This window comes from Anopheles funestus, chromosome 2RL, assembly GCF_943734845.2.
Source record: "Anopheles funestus chromosome 2RL, idAnoFuneDA-416_04, whole genome shotgun sequence".
NCBI classification, from domain to species: Eukaryota; Metazoa; Arthropoda; class Insecta; order Diptera; family Culicidae; genus Anopheles; species Anopheles funestus.
In genome coordinates, this window is record NC_064598.1 from 94,059,149 (window position 1) to 94,086,905 (window position 27,757).

General features: G+C 41.8%; 1 protein-coding gene across 4 annotated transcripts; it reads right to left on the reverse strand.

Annotated features, from left to right (window-relative positions):
* On the reverse strand, window positions 1-27,325 carry LOC125764142 (protein Gawky-like). 4 transcript variants are annotated; one of them, XR_007418438.1, is made up of 11 exons: window positions 26,221-27,325; window positions 23,047-24,693; window positions 20,595-20,673; window positions 15,845-20,485; window positions 15,345-15,758; window positions 14,712-15,250; window positions 14,502-14,637; window positions 13,846-14,337; window positions 13,402-13,735; window positions 12,877-13,320; window positions 1-12,644 (listed from the first exon to the last, which is right to left on the reverse strand). XR_007418438.1 is itself a non-coding variant. In XM_049428051.1 (10 exons), exons 4-10 carry the CDS (start codon window positions 18,917-18,919, stop codon window positions 13,175-13,177), a joined length of 5,136 nt encoding a protein of 1,711 aa, XP_049284008.1. In that variant the 5' UTR covers window positions 18,920-20,485; window positions 20,595-20,673; window positions 23,047-24,693; window positions 26,238-27,325; the 3' UTR covers window positions 1-13,174. The 4 variants fall into 4 exon arrangements, 3 of the variants coding, with proteins under 3 accessions (XP_049284008.1, XP_049284007.1, XP_049284009.1); XM_049428051.1 differs by having other exon boundaries at window positions 1-13,320; window positions 26,238-27,325; XM_049428050.1 differs by having other exon boundaries at window positions 1-13,320.
* Window positions 27,326-27,757: the final 432 nt, after the last annotated feature.

The following is a 27,757-nucleotide window of genomic DNA, read 5'->3' on the forward strand; positions in this document are numbered from 1 at the left end:
TGTGCACTATTTTGACCGTTTATTGAACATTAAGAACCTTATAAATGTAACTCTTCCTCTATCAGAGTCGGGTATGCAGAAAAAGTCTTACTTTTGCTATCAATAATCATTATTACTGTTTTTTTTTGTTTTTGTTGTTTTCTTTCACATTCTTCTTAACGACATTTGCTTCTTCTGTCCTCCTTGTTTTTTCTAGTAGCCTACATGGTTTAGTAGCCTTTGTTGATGTTTTCTTTACTATATCATTTCTTTTTTTCTTTCTTGTTTCGTTCCTATCCATGTTCTGGTTGATTTTTTTTGTCATATCCTAATGCAACACGCAGTATGCAATCATCATAAATATACGAAAATTTTTATATTTCATTTGCGTTGCTCTGTACGTTGCATTTTATAGTGTTTCACTAATATCCGCGCTTGTTGTATTGACGTTTGATCCACACATTTCTTATTCGTGTCTCCGTTTTGCCGTTTTTCGTTTACGCCGGATTGCATTCCTGTTCGACCGGCCTTCATCAATAACACATCTAAGCACGTAAATTCCCTCTGGCCACGCATTTTGTAAGTGTTTTTAGATCCTGAACGTGTAAGTGTGTAGGTGTATCCGTTTTTGTGGGAGGGGAACGGGAGATTTTGTGTGTATGTGTGTATGTGTGTACGTGTGCGTGCTTAACGGTTGTGGTTTAGAGTTTATTAGTACATTTGTCGCTTGTATTCCCTCCCGCGCGCGCTTGTTGCTTTTTTGTGTTTGATTTCTACTATGTTTCTCCCTTTTTTCTCTTCTATAAGGTATGATTAATTTGGCATTTCAGTCTCTTCAATGTGAAATTTGTATGCGCATTTGAAGTTCGTGTTTTCTCGTTTTCTTCTCCCGCTATTTTTTTTTTGTCTCATTTTCGTTTTCATGTGCTTGAACTTTTTCATTCATTTTCCGACGGTTTGCAAATGTTTCTTCACGGTTTTATGCACCTTTGCTTATATACTTTTTTCCTGTTTATTAGTGTGCATGCTTCTTGTGCGCAAACGCTTACTACACAATTCAACACACGCAACACAGTTCCAACAAGCCACTTTCCTTAACATTCGTACCACCGCTTTACATCTTCGGTAGTACTCTCTCATCCTGTGTATATTATGTAAAAACATGATTCCTCAGCTAAATATGCACCATTAGTTGTATGTTTGTTTTTGTTTTTTGTTTGTCTTGAGTGTGGTTTGTTGATAATACAGTGATCTATATTTCGCTTTGGGGTTTTTTGTTTTTTTTTTGTTTTTTTTTGCAAAGTGGTTTTGTTTGGTTTTCTATTTTTTTCCTTTTTCGTACGTTGTTTGTTTGTTTTGTTGATTTATTTGCTTATTAATTTTCTCACTACCGTTTGTTGTTTTTGGGTTATTAAATTATGAAGTTTAAATAAAACAAGAAGGACACATAAAGGCAGAACCAGGCAGGTAAATCCGTGCACACGTTGTTTCCATCCTCACAATTTTCTACCATTGTTTCTTGTTTTCTTCTTTCTTTTGTTCAGCATGCAAAAAAAAAACAAAATACACCAAGTTACAGATTTACCCCTTCAGCCCACCTTCTTTGCACATAATCTTTGCTAGATAATCCGTTACACAGCTAATGATTTTCACCACCAGTATTCTACGGTGTTTTCTTCTTTCTTGTTTTTACTATATCTTTACTCAGTTTTTAAGTTTCATTGCTTAGATCGATTAGCGTTTTAGTAATCACTGTTTCGTTATCATTATCATTATTGTATTGTTCCATCTGGTTTTGGTTGCTGCATTTTTGTGTGTACGTGTGTGTGTGTCATTCTATCTCTCTTTCTCTCTCTCTCTATAGGTAAGTGAGTTTAGTAGTAGTGTGATGAGTATCAGCTTGTATACACGTTCGGTTCGTTTTTTCACTCGAGTTTACACTTTTCTCCATTTTGCTAAGAAAAAATATATGTGTAGTACCTTTCGAAAAGTTATTTTACTCCATTGTTCTATGTGATTTTATGAGCTTTTCCTTCATGTTGTGCAGCTTTGGGGCAGTTTGAGCGAATCACAACACAGCACCTAATCTACTACCAGGTGGCGCTTGTTCATACCTCCTTTCTCTTTCTCTTTCTCTTTCTCTCTATCTCTCTCTCACTCTCTCTCTTCAAAAATATTGCAAATTTGATCTTCTTTGCGTTTAATTGTTTTTTCTTCTTAGTTTTCATTTGTCGTTTCTTCAAATCTACTAACTACTCCAGGAGTAGTAATGCACTAGGCGGAAAACATACATTGTAATAATAATAAACGTAATGGCACCTCTTTTTTCATTGACTTACAAACAACACGAAACGATGATTGCATTGCGACCAATCACAAAATGTAAGACGAGATAAAGTAAACGGTTGGATCCATAATGGGGACTACATAGGGTTCTACAATTGCTAGTAGCACTCATCGATAGTAGATTTGAAATTGCAAATTATTTCAACATGAAACGAAAAAAAAACAACATATGCGTGTCCTTTTCTTTGTGTACCACGACACACACACGCACACGCACGCACATTTCGTTCGTTTAAAAAGGTAAAAAGGTAACAACCACCAGATGGTAGTGTCCTTCTGTTACTTATGGACACCACACCAGTACACCATATTGCCATATTCGTTCGCGTGGATATCTCGTTTATTTCCACCCACCACTACACGTAGACGGAAGTGAGATCTGTTCTGCTCTGTTGCTGAAGGGACGTACATACAGTTCGTTTACATGTATTTTACTATTAATCATGACTGCCTGCGATCACAATTACTTGATTTCATTGTGTTACTATGTTTTACTCGAGCCCATCACCACCGTAAAATCCCGTGTGTAAAAAGAGAAGCCAAAAATATACCTCTATACCAAGATTCGCGTACACTTATACTTACAGAATGTAAAAAAATGGGTTTTCCATTAAAAAGTAATAATATATTATTGCTAATTAAACAAGAATCAAATAAGCAAATTGTGTGTATGTATGTGGAGGGGGGGAGGTGTGTTACAATTTGTTTTGGATAGGAGCTTAATAAGACACAGTTCTCATGCTTAATAATATTTGCGATTTGATTGATCTTGGCATTGTTTTTTTTTCCTCTCTTTTTTATCTTTTGTTTGTTTCTTTGTTTGCTGGTTTCCTTCCGTTCCGCACATTAACGATGGAATATTTCTACAAAGATATGGTGTATAAATAAATTCTTCCCGTTTTGTTTACATACTAAAATTGCTTTTTCTGTTTTGAAGGGGGGACACAAACAATATTATGAGCACAATATAAATACGCGTGTGATACGCTCATTAGAACAGCAAAAACAAAGCAAAAAATATAACGAAAGAACCAACAAAATCCGGCCTACCCCAGAACAGATCAATTTATCTATTGGAACAAGTTGCAAGGAGATTAGTGTTTGTCCCTGGTACAGTAAGGAAGTTTAAAAAATAGGGGATATGCAGACTGCCATGGTTTTGTGTCTGTGTTGTACACCATTGTTGCGCTAGATTTACCGTGATGCCGTTTTAGTTGTATGTCATTGTTTCTTGTTTGTTTGTTTTTTTTACAAATTAATAAAGTGTTTCACTCTTGTTTGCTTTTGTTGTTGCGATTTGTGTTTGCTTATGTTTTACTGGTTTCCTTTTTCTACTTATACACACGCAACCACACACACACACACACGTACGCAAATTTTCTTCTTGTACAATTTTTTTCCTTCTTTCCCAAAAGACATGTGTGTTTTTTGTTATAGGAACGGAACGTAATTTAAATACGATCGATACAATAAGTGTAGTAAATAATAATCACACCTCAGAAGGGAGAAAATGTGTTGTGTGTGTGTGTTTGCGTATGTTAGGCTATATTTACTTCCAGTATTTGCTTTTCCACTGTAGACTAAATAAATTAAAGCTTAAACTATTTTATAGGTTGCACATCGTGATCAAGTACATACGGTTTCCATCTTTCCTCCCAAAAAGTAACAATTAGCGTGTGTTAACATAAACATAAACTGCGTGTGCGTGCGTATAAGTTGGTTTCCTTTTATGACTACTTATCAACCAACCAAACACACACGCGCGCACGTGTACAAAAAGGAATCGTTTTCTCTTAACAGCATTTAAATACTTAAAAGAAGAACAAAACATATTCAAAAGCGCATAAGATAAGTGGATGGCTTCCATCCATCTATCCATCCAATCAGGCCACAGAGTATATATGGCGATGTGTAAAACAAACAACGCGCATTTATCAAAACCGCAAAACATAAAAAAAACATATAACTAAACTAACTGATTGTTGCTTGTTTGATGTGGCGTAGAGTTTGAAAGCTTCGATGTTGCGTATAACGCTAATAAAGATTCATAAGGTCCAGGAGCAGGTTACGCAAAGTTGCATTAATGTATATTAATATAAACGTAATTGCATTGCATTTTAGTATGCGCTTTCCCGCTGAGCTTCGGTACCACGCGTAACAAGGAACAGTGCAAAGAGAGGGAGAGAGAGAGAGAGAGAAATGTGTGTTTTATATTTAAATACAAACGCACATGGTTGATTTTGTTTCGATTTCCGATTTAAAGCGTCACTTTCGTATGGTTTTGTTTTTCTTTTGCCGTTTGATGTTTTGATTATTTTTACATTATTCTCTTACAGTATTATCTCCTACATATTGACTACTGTTTCGTCTACCCTTTTACGCCCTTTTCTTTTTAATTTTTTCATTCATTTCAATCATTCATTTTACTAAACACCGAAAGTTATATGTTTGGCGTGTGCGTTGAGGGTTTTGAAAACATAACCATAAAGAACACAGTTTTGCAATTCTATCTCTGTACGTAATCGTTAATTTCGACAGCCTTTGAGTATCGTAAAAGGGTTTTTTCGGTTTTTATATTGTTTTTTTTTTTACAACAACACGTAACTATTTTTCCTGCCATTTTACGATGCACATTTTTTTCATAAGTATACTTCTTCATTATGACTGGATGTTTTTTTTTCTTTTCTTTTGGAATGTGTTTCACTAGTACTTGTTTTCTTCCTTTGTTTTGTTTTGTATTTGCGATTACTTGAGAGAGAGAGATAATGAAATGTAAGAAATAAAACATAAACATAATATGAAGCATAGCGTAATTATGAGCAAATGGTTACAACAGCCTGGAGGGTTGGGGTTGATCATTCCATCAAGATAGCCTAGATTCGTAACACAAGTTCGTTTCACAACATAATTCATACAAATAAAACAAAAACAAAACTAATGTAGAAATTAAAAAAAAAACAAATTGCTTCAACTAAAATTTGCGCTCGTTGTTTCCGCTTTCGTTTGTTCACTGTCGTTCTAAGTGTAATGGATTTGTTGGTTGGCCATTTCATTTCTTACTTTCCCGCTTTGTTCAGACAAGATTTAGTAGCAGCAGTTTGCCAATTTATCATTTCGTTTGAAACCTAATCATGTTTTTCTGATTGTTTTGTTTTAATGTTGCCTTGTTCCTTTCCACTTTTTTTGTCTGCAATTTAACACAACGTTTTTATCACACAAGATCGTTCTCAAAGAACTGGAGCTTCCATAATCGTTGACTGTTGTACGATCAACATCGATCGATTCTATATTTCATATAGCATGATTAGGAGCAGCATCGCAGCAACATTTGCTCGCAGGGAAAACTGTGCATCCATGAGTGTGTGCGTATATGTGTGTGTGTGCCTTGTGTTTTTTTGTTATGTTTTTCCTTAAGCCAAACATCTTTCTGTATGCGGAGGGTTTGTCGTTAAATCGTGAGCACTTGATATCGGCAGGGAAACTTAAAAACATAGCCAACAAATTATACTTTTTTTACAGCCTACAAACGCTCGTGACAAATGTCTGGTAAAATCGGTAAACAATTGCAACCTGTCGCTCTAGTTGCCATCCTCTAGTTCACTGGCTACTGGGCACCATTCATTAAATATATTGCACGAAAGTAGAGTCATCAGCATCAGCATATATAGAGCTATACTAAGATGGGCGGTGTATCATGATTAAGCTGATCAGTTTTGTGAAGAGAACTCAACATAGAATCGTAAACGCTTAGGCAACTACTAGCAATTGTCCTATCTAAAAGTCCCGGTCCGGTCCATCTGAAGGAAACGTTCAAGATAACGATGCAAAGATTTTGGCACTAAACACAATAGAAAACTGTGCAAGCAAATAGAAAAAATCCCGGTTTCCCTTCGAAACTATCAAAACTTCATTCCTCAAAAACTCTCTTCCTAGTAATTTGCTATGGTTGTTAGTATATGCGTTGTAGTACGCGCGATAGCCGAGTAAAATAAGCCTCTTGTTTAGCCTTTACACTTGGATAAAGTATGTCTGTTTGTTTTTAGGTTTAAATTTACCACGAAGGAAATAGACAAACTGGAAAGACACAAACTGTACTGGAAGACGAATGTCAGGATCTGCTCTCCTTGATACACTCACAGCAATAAGGAAAAACATAAAGCACAGATAAATGGGCGCGCGTTAGACAACATTCCGCTTGTGCCTTATCCAACCGAGAGCAACGTGGAACACAATTTTCGGTGGCAAAATTGTATCACACTAGACGACATAATTCTGATGGAAATTAATTCAGCTTCAATTGTAGAACGGAACGAAAGAAACAGTGTGAGAGGATGTGTGCTGCATGTAAAATTTGAATTCGTTTGCTTCTTCACTTGTTTGTTTTTCCATTTCTCCACTTTCATTAGTTGCTTCTAAAATAATACCAAAAGACACCAAACCTTCAACCAGACTTCTTTTGAGCCCATTGAGCATAAGCACAAATGGTTTTTACAAATTTAAAGCACCACATAATTTAGTTGCTTCGTATCCCTATCGTTTCCGTACCAATCCCCTTCTTGTTCTAGGCTTGCTTACCTGCTAAAATCTAAGTCTGCGCTATGATTCGATTTAACCACCTTTCTTCCCAGAGAGTTCCATCACCTATTTCTCACCCACAAAACAGAAACGAAAAAAAAACCCCTTCGAGGTAAATGTACTAGTTATACAGCTCGGTGTTTTGTTTTTGTTTGTATCATCTTTCTTCTATTTGGGACGTTTTTATTTATAAATCAAACATACACGGAGCTATTCCGCGTATGTGCGTTTGTGTGTTGGTGTGTGTTGGTGTGCGTATGTATGGAAAATAGTATATCACAAAATTTATCCTCTAAGATAAGTGTTTCCATACTTGCAATAATGCTTCTCCCTTTCTGTTTTCTCCGTCTCTCTCCTGAACTGGGCACTTTGGGAGTTTTGTTGACTTCATCACACCCTCCCAACAAAGCAGTTTAGTAGTAATAGAAGTAGTAGTATTAGTGATAAAGGGATGATGTTTCACAATCAGTTGTATGTTTTTGCGGGTTGAAAAAAAACACAAGAGAAAACAAAATACTACTCCTTCTTTGCTTTTACTACTACTGCTGCTACTAATTCCTTACGGACTACTACATTCGCTTAGTACATTTAATCCCTTTCTCTCTCTCTCTCTCTCACTTTGATTGGTGGCAGATGCTTACAAAGATATCTTACCAGCTAATTAAACACGCGTTCGTATTGGTTCAACCGGCCAACTACACCTAACTGAGGGACACATATTAAATGGGGACGATACTTTTGAGTACGGATTGTGCATGTTTACATACATTTTATATTGCCTGGCCGGTATAATGTTGCAATACCGAAAACTGGAATATCGATAACACACGATTTGCTTTGTGCTGCAATCTTTTTGATGCTTCTTTTCCTCCCTATGCAATTCGAATTCAATTCACTACTGCTTGCGCATTGCTGCTGCCGCAACTTAACTTAACACTTCACTGGTAATACAATCCATCCCGTTTTGTTTATGTTTGTTCGTGCGACAAAGTCGACGGACACAGCAGCAGGAGGAGAGTGGATAAGATTCATATGTTCCTTTGCGTTTGTTTGTGTGTGTTTTTTTATTTTAGCTTTTGTTCTTAAACTAGAAAACTAGCATTCCGGAGTGTATCTGGCGGAGTGTATGACATGAAGCTGTTGACTTTAGCGTATAATATAGCATTTTAACCTTAACGAAACCTAGAGCACAAGAGTACGATGCGGAAAGTTAAACACATTTGCTGAACGCCCTAATTCATCTCCTTGGAATTCTGTATGTGTGTGTGTGTGGGTGTGTGTCTGTGTTTTCTGGTGTGTTATTGTGCGACACCAACTTTTGTGTCCTTTTCCCTATTTTGTTCTATGCGTGGAATTTGCGCGACCGAACACGTGGGGTGCCTGACACAAAACGAAAAGAGTATTGCGTTACACATAAAAAGAAAGAACACTAATTCTGACCAATTAATGATGTGATGATGTGTGCCGATTAACAATACGCCCGCCGAAAGCGAAACAAAACAACAAATACTTATTCAAAAAAAAAGATCGATTTCCTTAAGCAACTATAATAATTGTGTGACACACACAAAAAAAAAAAATTGCACTTCTTTGCCCACCAAAAATGAACCACATACTTTTTTTTCACAACAAAATGGCTTAAATGTTGTTTGAGTGTGCTTTTTTCTTATTGTTCAAGCTGATTGTTTGTTTTGTTTTGGCGAAAAGAATGCCTACACTCAACAGGTTTACAAATCAAATGCACATAATGAAAAAAATATATATATCCACGATCGCTCGTTTTAAAATATGCACAGAATAGTGATTTACATACTATTCCTTTTATAGGCACTTCATACATTGCTTTGCCGGTGTTTTTTTTTTTTGAGAAAGATACTCCGGATATTAATGTTTAGCGAAAGTACGGCTTACAAGTGAAAATTTTCCACCTATATTTCTTCCATCATTCACCTTATCAGACCGAAAGAAAGTCTTGGCGTTCGTACTTTGGTTGAGATTGGTTTTTTTGTTTTTCATTATTTGCTTCTGGTTCCTGATTTCCCACGGCCCTTGATATACATATGCATAGCACATATAAAGAAGCAAAGCACACAGATATTGCATTTCGTATGGCTTTAGCACAAAACGCAAATAAAACAACAGCGCAGTTAATTATCGCGGAATGCAAATATAAAGGTTACAATGGTTAAATAATTTATAATCATTCTGTCAGCGTTTAACGTAACACCACGGCACACAACACACACGCACACACATGCTTAATAAAGGCTCATGTGCAGTCAAGCTTATACTGAATTATATAGCTTCGTTTACTTATGTTTTTTTGTGTGTGATCAGTCTAAAACGAACGTTCCAGTGTAGTAATGGGCATAAATGGTTCCAATACGGCAAAAGCTACACACGTATTATAGCACACAGTTCGTCATAAGAAAACACCTTAAGTAAAGGCAAACCTTAAACGCATATATACTAACTGACCCTTCTGTGCGCTGATTACTACACAAAGATTAATTTTAGTAAACGGTTGCTTCATTCCCTGAACAAGTATTCGTAGGTGATACCTTAACAGCATAAGGCTTTTGACTTGAATAAACACAAGCACACACGGCACACATACGCACTATCATATGCTTCCGTGGGTATCGGTATCCTGATGGCCTTTAGCCAGACGGAATTGCATGATTTTACTTGCTATTGTCTGAACGCGAAATCATTACCAAGTGTGCTTTAAGTGTCCGATTACCTACTATCGTGTGCACCACACACACGCACCCGCGCTGCATCCAAGGATATTTCACAATAGGAACAGAAATTTGGTTAGCAATCTATCAATACTCTTTCTTTTCTCTACTCTCTCTAACTCTCGCTCTCTCTCTCTTCGCCTGTGTATTATTATCTAAACTTCACTTTCTTTTCAACTCTGGTAATGGACTACAATGGCTTTCAAAGTTATCATCAAGCGTTTCCCGTTGTTAGTTATTGTTTCCTCACGTTTTTTTTTCCTATCCACAAATCAATTAAACACATACACACACGCCCTCAACAATGTAAATTTTCGTTAGTGTTGTGTGGTTTTGCTACTCTCTTGTTCGTTGCACTACATTCCTTGATTTTGAGTAAAACAAAAGAACAAAAAACAAACAGATAAACAACATCCCTATGGCTGTAAGCAAGTGAGACTTAATAACGTATGAAAAATAAAAAAAAACGGAAATCAATCATTAACGAACTAAAGGTTCATGACTTTTTTTGTTTACTCTGTTTTTTTGTCCAATAAATCCCAACTGGTAAAACATCGTTTGTTTGTTTTTCTTTTGTTTTCATTTTTAAACACTAATTGCTCAATGTCTTTCCTGGTCGATTTGGTTTTGTTAGTTTGTTTTTGATTTTGCTTATCATAAGTGCGTCTTTACTTTATCTCCTTCTATCCCCTGTCTACTAATGATAGGCATATGCATTTTTTTCTCTTTCTCTCTTTCTCTCTCACTATTATACTTTTTATGCACTTTTTTCTTAATTCCATACACTCATCCATTCACTCAGCGGTACGTACTTTTAATATCTTATACATTACTTTATATTATTAATTCGTTCGCTCTCTCTCTCTCTCTCTCTCTTTCTCTCTCTGTAGGTCTTTTTAATCTCACAATGTTATTGCAGAAACAAAACAGTCAAAGCTAAAACCGAGCAAAACAGTAAACATACAAAACAATAGAGAACCTGGGACGACGAGGTACGAGATATGCGAGCTGGCGATTCATATGGTGCTGTGTAAGTCTATGGAAAGCATGAACGCGCATCAGCTACTTTTAGCTACTACTGGCTTAGCTGTCATTTGGTTAGGACCGTTGGCCGTACATTAAAAACAAAACGACGGGAGAGACAGTCGACGTACGTGTCCTATCTGTCTCACACACATACACATGGTCGCTTCCGCTGTGAAAAATAAAACGAAGATATAAGTAGAACGCACGGCACGGATAGGACTCGAGGAAACGGCACGTCGCATATGGCGCTCGCAACGGCAGCGCGAAACAAGGTGCACATATGGAAAAGAAAATGATTGAATGAATCATTCTACCTTCATTTTCTTGACTAATTTCTTAAACTTATGTTCCTTTTTTTTTGTTTTTGATTTTATCATTTTCCTGTTTTGGTTTTACGTTTTTTTTCTTCTTTTGTTGTTTTTTTTTTCTCTTGTTCTTATACATTACGGTACATCATTCTTAGACACTATTCTTATGCACGCTACGTATGTGATTTATGACCTCACATCGGGTCTGGGAGGGAAAGGGGGAAGTTGGGGTCAGTATTGTTTTATTTAGTGTACTACTTTATTAATTTGCTTTGTTTGGCTGAGTGTATGCAATGTCTGTGTGTGTGTGTGTCTTCCTTCACAATACAGCCGATTCTACAAGCGTCATAAAAAGGAAATGTTTTTTTGTTGTTTCTTTTGATATATCCATATATATGTATATGTAGATATATGTTTATGTATTTCATTATTCCACAGCTCTTTTCATCGCTTTCTTCCACCACTGATGAGAGCTCGCGCTACTATTACAGTCGGCTCCTTTTTTTCATAATTTCAAAATAGAAAAAAAACAGTTTATCATCCTACTGGAAGGATGGGGATAAAAAGGAGGGACGATTCACCACACAGCGGAGGAAGAAAGTGGATGGAGATAATTTATGTTTTAAAACAAAACAAAAGGAGAATAATCACTTAGGACAAATGCTAAATATCTGCTCTGTATATAAATCGAGTACTCAATAACTTATAGCCATAATAACATTATTAGCTTTCGATTTCATTTGTAGCACACTTCCGTTAGTTTAATATTACTTATTCTTTACCACCACTTCACCGGGAGAAGCAAATGTTGGGTTCACTTCTCACATAAAACATGTTGCCTTATCACACACCCTGTTTTACACTCACTACAAATCATCGTTGAGATTTTCTCATGATGAGAGGGAGGCGCGGAAGGAAACATTTCTCCACTGGGAGAAAAAGGGTGGGGAAGAGTTTGTATTTTTCGTTAAACAAAAATCAACAAAAACAAGTTTTCTTCGATTTATCTCTTGCAACTAGAACTAGATCATTCTCTTTGACTTGAAATGTATCTTGCGGGCCCGAGTCATTTGGATCTACATCCGTACACGTAGAGATAGCATTTTTTTTTAAGTTACGTCTCGATTTTTTTTCTCTTTTTTTTTTGTTTGTTAGTACTTTGACAAGACAATTTTGTGTTCTATTATTAGTGCTTTCGCGTTCTTGTTCAAAATGTCTTGCTTTTTTCTGTTTTTGTTTTGCTTTCTATCCACAATTAATTATTCCATCATGCCGTCTTCTTCTTCTCAAATATATATAATATATTATTTAAATTGTATAAGATTACATTGTTTAAAAAATGATAAAAACATTCACAACACCTTAATACTACGCCAGACGCGAAACCGCTGACTTTCAAAAGACACTTTTTAGGTTTCTTTTTTTTTTTGCTTTTTGTTTTACGCCATCATTTCCACACATCGTCTGTTTATCTCTTTTCCAGTGTTAATCTCGCAGGTTTGCGTCCTTTTGCTTCAGCTACCCACCCATCATCCTTTTAAACCAATGGATGCATTCATTCGCACGCAGTATTTGTTTAGATTTACGAATGTGTGTTGTTGACTTGCTGTGTGTGATTTTTTTTTTGCATATCAGCAAGCAGCAGCAGCTTTAAAATATTATTTAAATTCTGCGAGAGAAATAGGGATGGGAAAAGAATGTTCGTATCTTAGTGTGTAACATTTAACTTAAGGCGCTATGTTTCGTACGATTAATGTAAATCAATTGTGTGGTATTATGGTGTGATTGGTTGAACAAACTAAAATACCTTAAAAAACGAAAAAAAAACTATTTCATCGACAATAAATTCTACCACTAATCACTACGGGGAGGCATCATATTTTGATCATATTATAGCTTACCTTAACTATCTTAAGAGCAATGTATTACTTTTTTGGGATGTGTCATCTGCTATCAGTGCGCAGGAAACAATGAAGACGACGATGAGGAAAGCTCTGAGCTCTATGCGCCGTGTTTCATCGTAATGATATCACCTATATATGCGTATGCAAGTTAAAACGTTCTTACTTCTTCGGATCGAGGTGGAGTAGCAGCAGTGATGGATTTCGAGCCAACGCTTCACACGCGCGTGCACAGATTTTTGTTGTTGTTTTCTTATGGTTAGTTGCGCTCAGCAGCGATGGTGCTGTGCCGGAATCATCAGTTCAATTCCGTCCCGAGTAAGCTTTCCGGCAGTAACGAATTCAGATTGGCTGGTGTGCCCCGATCACCGGGACCACCGTCAAGCGTGTTCCACAGGTTGGAGCTAGTGTTGCCGGTGCCCCAAGAATTCGAGCTCCACGTATCTGCGCGAAACGCATTTTAGAGATGGGAATGAATTTGCTGCAATTTAGCCTACACAATCGAAACATCTTTATCACACTTACCCTGTACGACCGAGTTGGATCTTCCAACCATTGGTTGCGATTGTGCTGCAGCACTAAGCCGCCAATTCTGTCCACCGCCACTGGTCAATCCGTTCGCCATACCATTACTATTACCTACGAGATGTGGCAGGATGTACTGTATGTCGCTTTCGTTCGGTATTTCCGCACAGATGGTCGTGTTGCCCAGCTGACAGTTGTTCAGTGCCAACTGTGCCTTCTGCGCTTCCTCACGAGTGCCATATTTGCACAGTGCAATACCGTGGTTCAAGTATAGGTGGAAATTTAAGACCGGACCGTGCTGCAAGCACAATGTTCGTAAAGTTGAGCCCTCAATCTGCAGATGTTGAAAGCAAAGATTTAAACATTAATAATAAAGATTAATTTAAATACGATTTATATATTCTCACACACGCGTACGACCGTACACATTTCACAAAAACTTACTTGTGCGGTCAGATTTTTGAGCATAATCCATGTCGACGACCACGAGTTAGCTGACGGTCCGGCACTGTTCCACGTATTGCTGCCACCGGCCTGTGTGCTCGGTGTGTTCCAACCGTTCGTATCCATCTTGCCTCCGCCAGCTTTACCAATGCCGCCCATCATACCGACACCGCGTCCCTTGGCACCGTTGCCACCACCACCACCACCGAGCGGAGTTTCCCACAAGTCCGCTGGAGGCATGGTCGGTGTGTTCGGATCCTGCCAAGGGTTCTTCTGCACCTTGCCACCATAATTGGCGCCCTGCACGCCACCACTGGATGGATTGAAGCTCCAGGGTGATTCCGTTGGCGATGATTTGCTGTTGGTTGCGCCACCGGTAGAACCACCACCGAACAGATTCGACTCCTTGGCGGCAGCAATCGACAATGGATTGCGAGCAACACTACCCGGTGTTATTGTTGGATCGTCCTCAATTCGTGTCGCTTGTGTGCCCTACAAGAGAACGGATAGAAAAGGTAAGATTTAACAAATAAATTCAATACCTAAAGAAAAAGAGTCTCCAAAACGTGGAGATTATTTTTGGGGAAAATCAGTCCCAGCTATTGAGTGTACATCTCCACTTAGCAAGAACAAACCCCCGAAATGGATTGCATTACCTTCCATGGTTTACCAGGTTCGAATTCCGGCACCAGATCACTGAACGCATCATTAGCACCGGGCCATTCCTTGTTGTCCTGCGAGCTAGAATCCGGCCAACCATCACCTAGATTGTTACGCCCGTTCGACCAAGTACTACAATGAAATATACAAAACGTAGAGAATGAAGCATAACATTTACATTTAACCACCTATTCGCTGTTCATTACCCATCATCGATGCCCGATCCGGACGGACCAGATTTGGAGCTGGCACCGGGCGCTCGAACAAAATCGGTCAGATCCGATCCATCCTTGTCGAGACCGGTTGCGGTGGCACTGTTCGGCGGTAGCTTCCACTTCTGCAACCGTGACTGTTGACTAGTGTTACCGGTGGATGGGAATGGCACGCCACCGCTATCTTTTAGCGCCATATCTGCAAAGCTACCCGGCAGTCCGGCTAGGTCGGACGGACCGCGGAAGAGATCGTTGCCCGGATGATTACCACCACCGCCGCCAGCCGCAATCGCTGATACGTTCACATTGGCCGCATTCAGACTACCCGGATGGGGCGGCTGCTGCTGATGTTGCTGTTGTTGATGTTGCTGTTGCTGCTGCTGCTTCAAGTAGTTCGCCTGCTGCATGTTGATTTGATTCTGCAAGCTCGCTATCTGTGACTTTAGCTTGTTAATGGCAATGGACATTTGTACGGCATTCACACCACCACCGCCACCGGTACGACTCAGATTGTTTTGCATAACATTCAATTGCTACGATTCAAAGGGAGACAGGAGAAAACATTGCATACCGTTAGAGATTTTGTTTTAAATCCTCGAGATTATCACAATCACGATTCACGCCTACCTTAATGTGGGTCAGCAACTGGTTAAGAAGCATCAGCGTCTGAGGCGCCAACGGTTGGTTGAGAATTTGATTCTCCAGGTACCCGTTCTGGACGGCCAGTTGTATCTGTTGCACCAACAGCCGCAAATGATGGTTCGATATTTGTTGCGATTGTGCATTTGACTGGTTCAATCCACCGCCGCCGAGTGCTCCGGGTTGTTGCTGTTGCTGCTGCTGCTGCTGTTGTTGGCCTCCGAACACTCCAGCACCTGCACCCGGAGGACCACCGCCTCCTCCACCGACTGGACCACCACCGTTACCACCCGCACCTCCATGACCGGCCCCTCCGCCAAACTTCATACTATTAAAGGAACCGCCACCGGCCGCTGATCCATTTCCGCCTCCGAAAACGCCACCACCAAGATTCTGATTGTTCTGCAAATGTAGCACACAAACGAACCAAAAAAAACGATCAGATTTAAATTCAAATACGTGGCAAATGGCCTGCAATTGCTATTTACCTGCGGGAACGCCATAGGACCAACACCGGCTGCTGCTGCAGCAAAACGTCCACTTACACCGCCGCCACCCACAAACTGATCACCCGCTCCGAATCCACCGTGGCCACCATCCGGACGACGGGACCAATCCGAACCACCGCCGCCGCTGCTACGATGCAGCAACTCCAACGATTCCTCCACGTTCATGTTCGTCAAACGCAGGACACCTTCAACGTCTTCCTTCTTGAAGCCCATTTCGCACAGCTGCCGGTAAGGTTTGCTGCAGCGTATGATCTCGAGCGCATTAATCTTGTTACCGTTTGGCGGCAGTTTGCTCTGCGGTGGCATTCCCCAGTCCGAGTTGCCCATGTCCATACCGCCCGGGCCGCTGCCGGCACCACCGGGCGTACCATCGTTCCAACCACCAGCGGAGGACATCTTTCCTTTGTTGTTCCAATTGTTACCGTCGTTCCAGAGCGAGTTGCCACCCATTCCACCGCCGGGCGGTTTTTCGTCTCCCCAGTTGCTTCCACCGGCCCCGGACGGTACATCGTCCGCGCCCCAGTTGCCAGCACCACCGCGCGGTCCAGCACCGAGTGCGGCCGCCGGGTTCTGGCCCCACAGGCTGTCCGGTTTCATCGGTCCCCCTGGGCCGACGCCACGTCCTACCAGTCCACCATTGCCGGGCAGATTGCCACCGCCACCGCCGACCATTGCATTTCGGTGCATCAGATTGCGACCCATGCCACCGTCCGCACCGGGTGGACCTAACCCACCGCCACTGTTATCATTCCAACCCGATACGTTACCGGAATTCTGGCGATTGAGCGCATTCTGACCCCACAGTGCAGTTCCGTCGTCCATGTTGTTGCGACGCACGCCGCCCACCACCGGGGGACCACCGCCCGCATTTGGATCATCCCATCCCGAGCCGGCGACCAGCTTGGCACCGCCGCCAACCCCACCGGCCACGCCATTATTAACCGAGCCGAGCGGATTGTTCGAAGGCCACTGATTGCCGCCGCCCTGTCCACCCACTCCACCGGTCGGTGTTCCCGGTGTGGTAGCCGTCGGTGGCATCTTCTGCTGCATGCTCGACATTTGATGCTGATCCCAAAGGCCAACGTTTCCGTTCAGCCGGCCCGAAATGCCCCGCGGATCGCCACGGATTTCGCGATTGCTGTCCATCGCGCTAGCAATGCGTATGTTGCGCATATCAAGCCCAGTTGGATCGAGTGCTGCAACCGGATTACCGCCAACACGACCATCCGCGGCACCACCGCCAACGCCACCACCACCACCAGTCGCTCCCCAAGCACCGTTACCGCCAGCAGCTGCTCCTCCACCGGCACCAATTGCTGAACCCCACTCGTTGTCCTTCTTAAGCCCGGCCGCTACATTCGGTGTCATCGCACCGACACCACCGGGTGCACCTCCACCGTTACCACCACTCCACATACCACCGGCTCCAGCACCCACTCCAGCTCCGGCCACACCACCCGTGTTCCACGGTGGTTGCTGTGCTTGCTGCTGGCCGGCGAGCTGCTGCGATTGCTGCGGTCCCGGAGGTTGATCCCGCATGCCGACTCCTGGGCCACCCGGCCCTCCAGCAACACCCGCTGCACCCATCGATCCGTTCCATCCGGTCGCCGGTTCATTCGCTTCATCATCTTCGCCCCAGGTGCCGCCATAGTTGTTTGCCGGGCCCCAGGGTGTCTTCTGGGCAGGTGGCTGCTGCTGTGGAAGCTGCCCACCGTTGCGTAGATTCGCCTCCCATAGCTCCGTACCCGTGTTTGTCTTCCACATGGGAATGCCTGCCATAGGGCCGCTGGTTGCACTATTTGGGTCAGTTTTACCACCGGGTTCCGGTGATACTGGCACTTCCCACAGTGTGTCCTGATCCACATTCTCCGAACCCCACCCATCCTGAGCGAACAGCGATTCGCGCAGTGAGTTCAAATGCTCTAGCTGGTTTTTGGCGGCGCTCGACTGTACCACGGCACCGGCTGCACCTACCCCTGGTGCTGCAGATGCACCGCCACTACCTGCTTCCGGCTGGCCCGGTTGTCCAGCTGCCTGTTGCTGTGCTGCGGCTGTTCCACCAACTTGCTGCTGTTGTTGCTGAGACACTCCTGCTGCAACGCCAGCCTGATCTTGCTGAGGACCTCCTACACCACCGGCATTGTTGCCATTGCCTGCTGCACCCACCACCACCGGAGCGCCTTGCGCAGCAGATGAAGCTTGTGCGTTTCCTCCTGGTCCATTCCAAGGACCTCCTGCTGCGCCCGCATTACCACCATTTCCTCCACTGCTGCCACTGCCATCCGGTGCAACGCCTGACGCTCCTACGCTATTCGGATTCACCGATGATGCGGCGTTGTTTTTCGATGTCTGTCCACCGGGGCCTCCTCCATTCTGCTGGCCGGCACCACCCCATGCACCGGTGGTGGGTGGTAAAGCACCAGTACCTTGCTGCTGCGGACCTCCAGGTGCGCCGACTGCTGAATTCGATTGCTGCGCAGAGCCACCACCACCACCGCCGCCAATCGGTCCCCAGGTGCTTCCGGTCGGATTATTCGTTGCAGCGGGCGTACCCCAGGCACTTGTACCATTGTTAATGGAATCTTCTCCACCGCCCAGCAACCTCAAACGAATGTAATGCGGTGCCTGCTGCCGGATGGTCGATTCCAGCTGCGTCAAACGCAACAGTTCTGCAAACCGTACGAAATTGGTGCTTGAAACTTCCTCCCGTTGAGCTGACTGCTGATATTGATCCTTCTCGTTGATCCTGCTGCTGCTGCTGCTGCTGCTTTGCTTCAGCTGCTGTTCTGATACCGTCGTTACCGTTACATTAGCATTATTATCCTTGTGTTTCAGTGGTGGTTCGCGTATGGAATTCTTAATTGCTATAATTTGGTCATCACCCAGCTGCTGCGCTTCCATCTCTGGCATCATCATCTTATCTGTCGCTTCGCTAATTACGCTAAGTTTAGTTTTGTTTACAGCTATCAGGTAATGAGATAAATCACATTTCATATTCACAGTGTCATTTTCGTTACTCTGCATCTGCTTTTCGCCCTGCTGATCGACAACCATCTTCCTGAACACGGGGATGCGCGCCCTTGCTGATACGCTGATGATGACGACGGTTGATTCACTTCCAATGATACACAGTGCCCCAGGCAGCGGTTGTGCGCTACCCTTTGCTAACAATGATAATGACCTGTGTTACACCAGTTGTACCTTCCCGCGAATGGGGCTGTTTTTGTGTGTGTGTTTTGTGATGATGTTTGTCTTTCTCCAAATAGAAAACAAAATTCTTAGCGTTTTAAATACCACCAAGCAGAACGGGCGTCGTCGTCGATCGTTTCCTTCTCGCCGTCGGCGCAGAAACCACCGGGCGATGCGAAAAACTGCTCGAACGGTTTTAGTCTAGTGGCTGGTTTCACGTTGGTTTGTGCGTCCGCTAAGGAACACTGGCACATAATAAAGGGAAATTAATATCACCTTTTCTCTTCTCCTTCTCTTTGTCTCCTCCTTTCTCCTTGGCCTTATTGGTTTTTTGTTTTGCTTTGTTTTGTTTTTCTTCCACAGGTTAGGACACACGCACAATGAATGTTTGGCGAGATGGAGAGATGAGCAAAGATTATGTCAAGCTTTTGGGGAAACGACTTGAACCGATTCCCGGCCCTTGGTTTGGCTTTTACACGATCCAAAACAGTTAGCTACGTTAAGAGAGGATGATGTCGATGCAACAATCCCTGATTGTGTGTGATTTCAGACTCATAGATCGATTGTGTGGTAGTAGTAATGGATATTAGTTTGGTATTTCCGCAGTTCCGACGTAGTGCTTCTCCTTGTTGTAACTGCTAGGCGTTCTTCACACAGCTTCTGACTGACTGCTACAATACAGTATTCCGTTTTGCAATCCGTTCAACACGACAGTAGTAGTTGTCGAATGGTGGTTTCTACTGGTTGAGTTTGTAGTAGTTTTGTAACATCGAGCAATAATTTGTTTTCCTTTTTTTTTGTTAAGTAAATTCATAAAAGCGTATTCAGACTTGTTGGTGAAGTAGTGTTGAGTAATGGCAACACAGCAACAATTATTATGCTACTTTCGACTATATGCTGCTGGTGGTTGGTTTGTAGTAGAAGGTATTAGAAGTAATAGTAATATAGTTGCGGTAGTGTACTAGTAATAAGATCAATTGCAGTGCGCTACAGCCTGCTAAGCGTTTTTTGTTTGTTTGTTTGTTTACTTGTTTTGTTTTACCACGAGTGCTTGAACAAACAACCGACAAGAAACTTGGCAATACTGCTAGGAATCGTAATTCTATTGGAGTTTTTGGTTGACTTTATATGCTTTTACACCACGGTGCCACTGTGGCAATGGGGCCGGGAGAGCTAATCCTATTGCTTGGCAGGCTGGATAATGTTATGTTGTTTCGTATTTGTTTCTCCAATGGCAACCCTCGGGGTTCGTCGTCTTTCCAATCTAAAGAATGCAATGTTTCTTAATTATGATTTTTCACTGCTTTGCGTACACGCACGCGCAACACTGTTGTACTAGATCCTATGCACAGTTCCGCTTAAGGAGAGGGATTGCTTAACGTATCACTTTCAATCCTATTTGCTATGTAACTGTTTGCGCTGTACTGTGTTCTGTGGAGCAAATTTTAAAGAATTTGAGATACAATTAGTATTTCTGCTATACGCATTTAGTTCTCGTTTAGCATGCGCTAAATCATATCATTCACCCAAATTTACTTACGTCAGATTTTTTAAAGTTGTTTGTAGTTTAAATCGTTTTTATTGTTGAACTCAACGGCATAAATTTGTTTAAAGAATATCTGCAAACACACAACAACAAAAAAACGAATAAGTTTTAGATACAAAATGTTATTCTTTCGATAAAGTTACATTGTTATCAAAACGATCTACTATCAAGCGCAAATCAGCAGCAGGCTGAGTATACTTCCCATTTTAAGGCACAGATAGCCAGCCATTAGGCAAGCCAAACAGAATACATTTCCTTGACTTTAAAGCCATCACGGACGAAGCAGTTGTATAATAATAAGAAATGGTAAATGCAGGGCTGTTACAGAAGTCTCTATTTTAAAACCGCGAAATCCGCGCCAACCCATTTGAAATCCGCGCCAGATTTTCAAATCCGCGCCAATACGAAAGTAACTCATAGAATTATTGAATCAAGGTATTGATAATGAAAAAAACGTACTCAGTTTATTTTTACCCGATTATGGAACATTTGAAACAAAATGTAGTTAATTAACCCTCTATGATGATTAATTGAATAACCGCTTTGCCTATGATGCAACAAATTGTTAAGTCTACACCTTGTATTTCCCAGGGAGACAATGGCCCAACGACCTGTCACAAGCAGGAGAAAAGAAGGATCAAAACAAGAAGTTTGGAAAAATGCATAAAAATCGCAGGCAACGCCTGCGGAGACAAATAAATATCTTTTTTTTGCCACCTGCGAGCCACGTCTGTTAATCGGTGTTCGGCAAAAAAAGTCTTTTTTTTTTGCTCGGTTAGAACGGCCTGACCGTATCAAGACTTATTTTACCACGTAGCCGGATAGTCAGTCCATGCTACGGGGGGGCGGTCCGGATGGGATTTGAACCCGGTCCCTGCCGTGTGGACGGGCGCCATTTTTCACATGCACCACCGGGCCCCGCAAAAAAAGTCTTATTAGTTAGCAAATTTTCGAAAAACGAAATTCTAGAATTCTGGAAATTTCTAGAATCCACAAAGTTACTAAAAAAAAATATTTGGTAAAAGTTCATCATTACATACTATGCAAAACTAATAGTTATTTCATATTCTGTGCCTGGCACTACCAATATGCTGGAATTTCATGAAGTCTGATTCAATAGCTTAGTTCAATGTTAAAAAAAAATGTTTTAGAAAAAAATACTCAGTGAAAAGATTGCTACACACTATAATCATAGAATTAAAAATTCGTAAATTCATTTCATCCTGCTGCTTCTCCGTACGAATGATATTCTTCAATCCACCAAACTACCAACAAATCCGCACGCTTTCTCGCTTTATTTGTTTGAAATCATATGTGGCAGAGCGAGAAGTATGAAACACTCAACCATATTGGAAAATTTCAGCGCGAAACTTTTTTTGAGTGGCAAAGATGAAAATAGGTGTTCAAAACATTTAATCATTTTTTGCATCGTATGTCCTACAAACAAAATGAGTATGCTTTCGCATTACGTCCACTACATTCAGAATTGATAAAATGGGAAATTTTTCGATTTTGATTATGAGGAGATTTGCTCTGAAGTAAAAATAATGACGATTTTAGACGTTATTTTGTACATTTACGCAAAATCCGCGCCGATAAAGGGTAAAAACGCGCGAAATCCGCGCGAAACGCAAAATCCGCGCCAAACGCAAAATACGCGCTAGCTGTAACAGCCCTGTAAATGACGATGCCAATATTTCAAGTCACTCCCAAAGGTGCTTATCTCAAATCCAGTTGAAATCCAAATTATCAAAAATTATTAACATGATACCCGTTGGTTTGCGCTAATCTAATCTACAGTATAATTTAATTTCGTTTACGGGAATTGGTCCTTGATCAACACTAAAAATGTACGAAATGTAGCAACGGTACGATGAATTATCTTGTACAAAAACTTATTAATTATCTTATCTGGTACACCTATCATTTTGTTTTCGTGATCATTAATATATCAATTTTTTCTACATTTTTGATCTTAATGACTTTCGTATACTTTTCTTTTGATGGAAACGTAAACTTATCTTGCACGAGAAATTTCTCTTCTTGCAGATGTCATGTTAATGCACAATTCCATCGTTAACGTTCAGCGGTGCGCCGTACGCGATAACGAAGCGGTTTCGATAGTGAACGTTGTAGTAGATCTATCCTTATCAGCAGATACTGAGATACAGTACATATTCTTTCTCAAAACCAACGTAGCGACACTTGTACCAAACGCAACACCCATCTCCTGTCCCAAACCACACGAATATTTGTGCTATCTTTTCAGAGAAAACATTGTAACTGTTATTTCAGACCGTCAATTCCAGCCATGCACATTGCACAATAAGACATGGCGGTTTTGTGTTTTTTTTTCACAAACCAAAAAAACTGCGCATTTATGAATACCTAAAATTGTAACGAAAACAATTGCAATCATACAATGGATTTATAAACAAAAATTTACCTTTCAAAAAGATGATGATTATGATGATGATAGTGGTGTGCTTTCGGTGTTCACTGCTGATTGACGATAGATATATTTTGTGCTGGTGGATTTATTAGGGTCTCGTCAAATCGCGTCGCTCAGCTCCAACACACCTCCAAGACCGAAACACGCTGACGGTTTTTTTTCTTTTGCTGGTGAGATCGCCGAGATCGCCAATTACACACTCGTAAGAGATGTACTGTTGTTATTAGTGATATTCCGGGTTCGCGCTATACTAGTCGGTGGTTTTTATACTTGCTATGAGTGACACACTGTAGAGCGTTTCCGTACTGCTAGTGTTAGAATTATTAGCTTTTAAGCACTACCAAGATATATTGTCAAGATCACGAAGAATGGGAACGAACTTTCGCTACTGAAAAGTTCTTCTTGCCGCTTCCTACAGCGCTACTACTAGTAGTTTTGTATTATTCGATCTTTGTTTCAAATTCACTCGGAATTGCAGTATTTTTTGTTTCCTTGCACGAAGGAACGTTGATGTGCCCCTTTTGGTGTTATTATCCTTGCGGTTTCTGTAGATTATCTCCCGAACGCTATTCTTCTCCACTAGCGCCCTAGATATAACACGATATATATTATATCTAGTGTAAGTTTCTTAGTTGTTCCAACAAAATTTGGTTCTGAGTACGAGTTGCAATTAGGTAGGATCGATGATTTGGTTGATTTGTTTTTGCTAGCTCTCTCACTTCCAGAAGAACTACAGGCGTGGCTCATTCGTTATATGTCCATTTGTTAAGCTGCTCTGCACTTGGTTGAATTATTTGTCTTCAGTTAAACGCACTTGTGATTTGTTTGGTTTTGTTTTAGATGTATAAGAATTGCTGCAAAGCTGCTCAAATAGGGGGGTTTTCCGGTCTTTTTTTCTCTTAATTTGTGCGTACAGAAATCCACTTCCACTTCCACACAAACACGGTATAATGAGAATAGCTTTTATACCGCTTATTGAAATCACGCCCGCACTCACTTTCACAAACAATGTTTTGTCCACTTTCCACACCGTACACGAGGACTAGGTAAATGATAGAGGTTCACTATAACACGATCACGAATTAAAATTCCTTCACGGCACACCAGTGAACGGTGCAAAACGGGACGTTGCTTTTTGTCTTGTTTTTTTAATGCTTTATCCGTCTTAATGTTTACTTTCGTCCTACCGGCACCGGCTGAACTGACGGCACATAAGAAATTCTGGAACCACGGGAACAGGAGACAAATGTACGGCACCAAATAGAACGATACGCGATCGCGATCGAGAAACGTCGCTTTCTTCGATGTGGGGGTACTCTGCTGTTGCTGCTAGTATGACTATTCTGCGTTGTTTCTTGCTTTGCGCTGGTTCGCTGCGCTCGTGTACTGCTCCGCGCAACGAACTCAATTTCTTTTTTGAATAAATCGCGCTGCAATTATGCAACCCCTTTGGCTGACAGCTGAGACGAGTGCAAACGTGAATCCGTATATGCCCGGTCCGTGTTGCTTTAGCGTTGCCTGTGTGCGTGTGTTTGCAAGTGTAGCGTGTAGAGTGGGACGGGGTTTATTCACAGCTCCCTTGTCGGAAGTCAGAGATAAATGTTCCGTTTTCGATTCCTCGAATGATCAAATCAAATGATTCTGAAAAGAAACCAAACAAAAAGAAAAGATCAGTAAACTGGTATCATTTTGCATCTGCATCTCCTAGTGGAACGATAAGTATTTCAAAACTGGGCATTGGAAGTATTGCGATGTTTACATGGCCGCAATACTACTACTACATGCATCCACACAATTACTCACTCACACGATCGAAAGGGCTATTGTGCTTCACACATACTACATTTTTCTCTTTCCCATTCGACGACTATTGGTTTAGTAATGAAAAAATAGAAGCCTGCATAGCGAACATAGTTTGAAGCATTATTTGACATCTTAGATCGAGTTATCTGCACATAAAAAAAGTTTGCAATAAGGCACAATCATCGTGGAAACTACACAACCACCATGAAATCGTTCGTCACTACATTTCAATACAGTTCTAGAACGTTACAGAAAGTTAATAAATTTCACATTTCCTGGATTCTTTCTATAGTGCTGCATGAAGCTCTTATATTTCAAACCAACTTGTATATTGTTTCTCTATTCCTGACGATTACGGTAAAGCAGCAGGAATAATCAACAACATTGCTGATTTTTTCGGGTGACCCCTCAAAAACGTCTACTGTTTTCTCTCTCTCTCTCCTATCGCTCCCGTTTTAACTTCTTACACACATTCTATCTCTTTTCATGACTCTCTTTTTTCGCGCTGCTTCATAGAAAAAAGGACTGCGGGCACGCACTGTATTGATGATTTTGACCGACAAAACACACTGCCAGCGGAGGATCGTCCTTTTCGGTGTTCCTTGCGCTTAGTTTTCCGCATTCTCCCACCGTATACGATGATAAATTTTCCTCACTCTTTCTACCGCACAGGGTCGACATTAGATGCCTGTCTACCAGTCACCCCTGCGTCTTTTGCGCCGTGTACCAAGCAGACACGACGTTGACAACACGGCCCGCAACCGGATTTACGACGGTTGAACGTTGTCGTCTCACAAGGTTTTTATTTTTTGTCAAAAACAACGAACTGTACTGCGTGTGTCCGAGTGCATCATCACGTATTGAAATTTCTATTTTGGGGACACTTTGCACGGTGTCTCGAGAGCGAGCAAGAGCATGAGTCACAAAACGGGACAGAAACAGCCAGATTGTCAAAAACCTTCCGCTCACAGTAACGGGGAGATGATCCCGTGCGTACAAATCTGGCTGTGTGCCCAACTGATGAACATTGTGGAAAGAGGGGGGCAGCGAATGTAGAGCGGAATTTGAAGAGAGATTTGGATGGATGGATTTACTAGCGGTGGTTAGATACTTGAAACTGGACTATACCAAGTACGCTCGATTTGTACGGAATTTCTGCTCGGTATGGGAGGGGTGGGGCGAATTCTCTGTTGACGAGCGAGAACAAAACTGATCACGCGGTGAACCAACATATTTGGCACCTTCAGGTTCGCTTTCCGCGCGCATATACTTCCTAACTTGTTTTCAACATCAGACCGAGTGCGCTACAAGAAAAACTATGCGGATAGAAATCAACACACTAGATGAAGCGATTTGCACACTTACCACACATACATACACACCCGTTGCTGTTGATGTTAGTTCTCTGGCTAGTTCTAGCGAAAAAAAAACGTCGTGTGTGCGATGTTTGCGCAGTTTTGCAGTTTGCTCATGGATGAAGGATTTGAGAAGCTGGACGAGAATCTGTATTCCGGAATATGATGTGTGTATGTGTGTGTTACCTCGCAACAAATGCAATCACAGTAATCACGTTTTTGGACTGCTGTTCCAGACCGTCAATCTTTTTTTTCCAGCAGCAGTCCTTCTATCGCTATTCCTAAAGCGGGCGGAAGTGACGAGCGGCTTCAACTGAAAACTACGACGGTGTGGAAGAAGCTGGTGTCACTCTAGAATTTTTTCGACAACGTCGACGACCACCAACCGTATACGCATACACACACACACTACGACTGCTTCTTTCTCTTCTTCTCCGAGCGCACACACACGGGGGGAGTTCGGAGCAAATTTTGCGCTGCTTTTACGCGTTTTCTGTTACTTTTTCGGTTCGCTTGTTTTCTTTGCTCTCCACTCTGCTGCCCCTCTTGATTATTACACGCTGCTGCTGCTTCGGCGACCGATACTATTGCTGCTGCTGACCCGACCACACCACCGTCTACGTCTTCCTTTTCTACTTGCCTAGCAGGCGATCGTCACACACACACACTGCCGCACATTATTCACAAACCGCGCAGCACACCATCGTCGCTAGTACTGTGGCTCGCTCGCTTTCTATCTCTTTCTCTCACCCGCCGTATATCGCCACACACTATCTATCTTCGTCCACAGAACACACCGAAAAAGACCGTAGGCCACCCCGAGAAAGGTAAGCGTGAATGTGTGTGTGTGTTGGTAACAGCCCTGCTCGCTCTCTTGCCTGAGGGAAAATTATACTTTTTCGCTGCCAGCTTTTACGCACTGGCCCCAACGCGGATACGCTAAATAACACCTTACGCTTACGCACAATCAGTCAGTGTATCACTTGCGAATAACTTTCGCCCGATAAGACTACTATTTATCGTCGATTTTTGAGAAGGAAAAATACTTCACATATACTGTAGCCATTTCTCGACGATTGGCCATTTGCAAATATCGTTCTGACCGTTTCTCGCTCGTTTGCTTACCGTTCCGTTGTTAACGGTGGGTTGAACACTTAAACACTGCCTGCTGAATTGCTGTCTGTTGGCGTTCATGTTTATTTCAAATTTTTACAATTTTCCATTTTTAAATTCGGTTGCCTTACGGGCCATTTGTAACATTATCTATTCAGCATTATCATTATCATTTTCTGCCAGGCTGTTTTGTCTTCTTTCCTGACCTGCTCACGGTCGAGCACGTCGCGAAAACATGGCCTGGCCACCAATCCGTTTCCAGGAAACTCGGTCCAAGGCTGCAGTCCTCCATCCACGGCTGCATACGATCTCCGACAGGTTAGACTCCACCTGATCCAGCCAACGAGCTCGCCAGGCTATTTTGATAACTAATGAATAAGTTAATTAGCTTATTGGTAAAATGCAAATCGAAACAAATCTCTGGATTTTTTTCT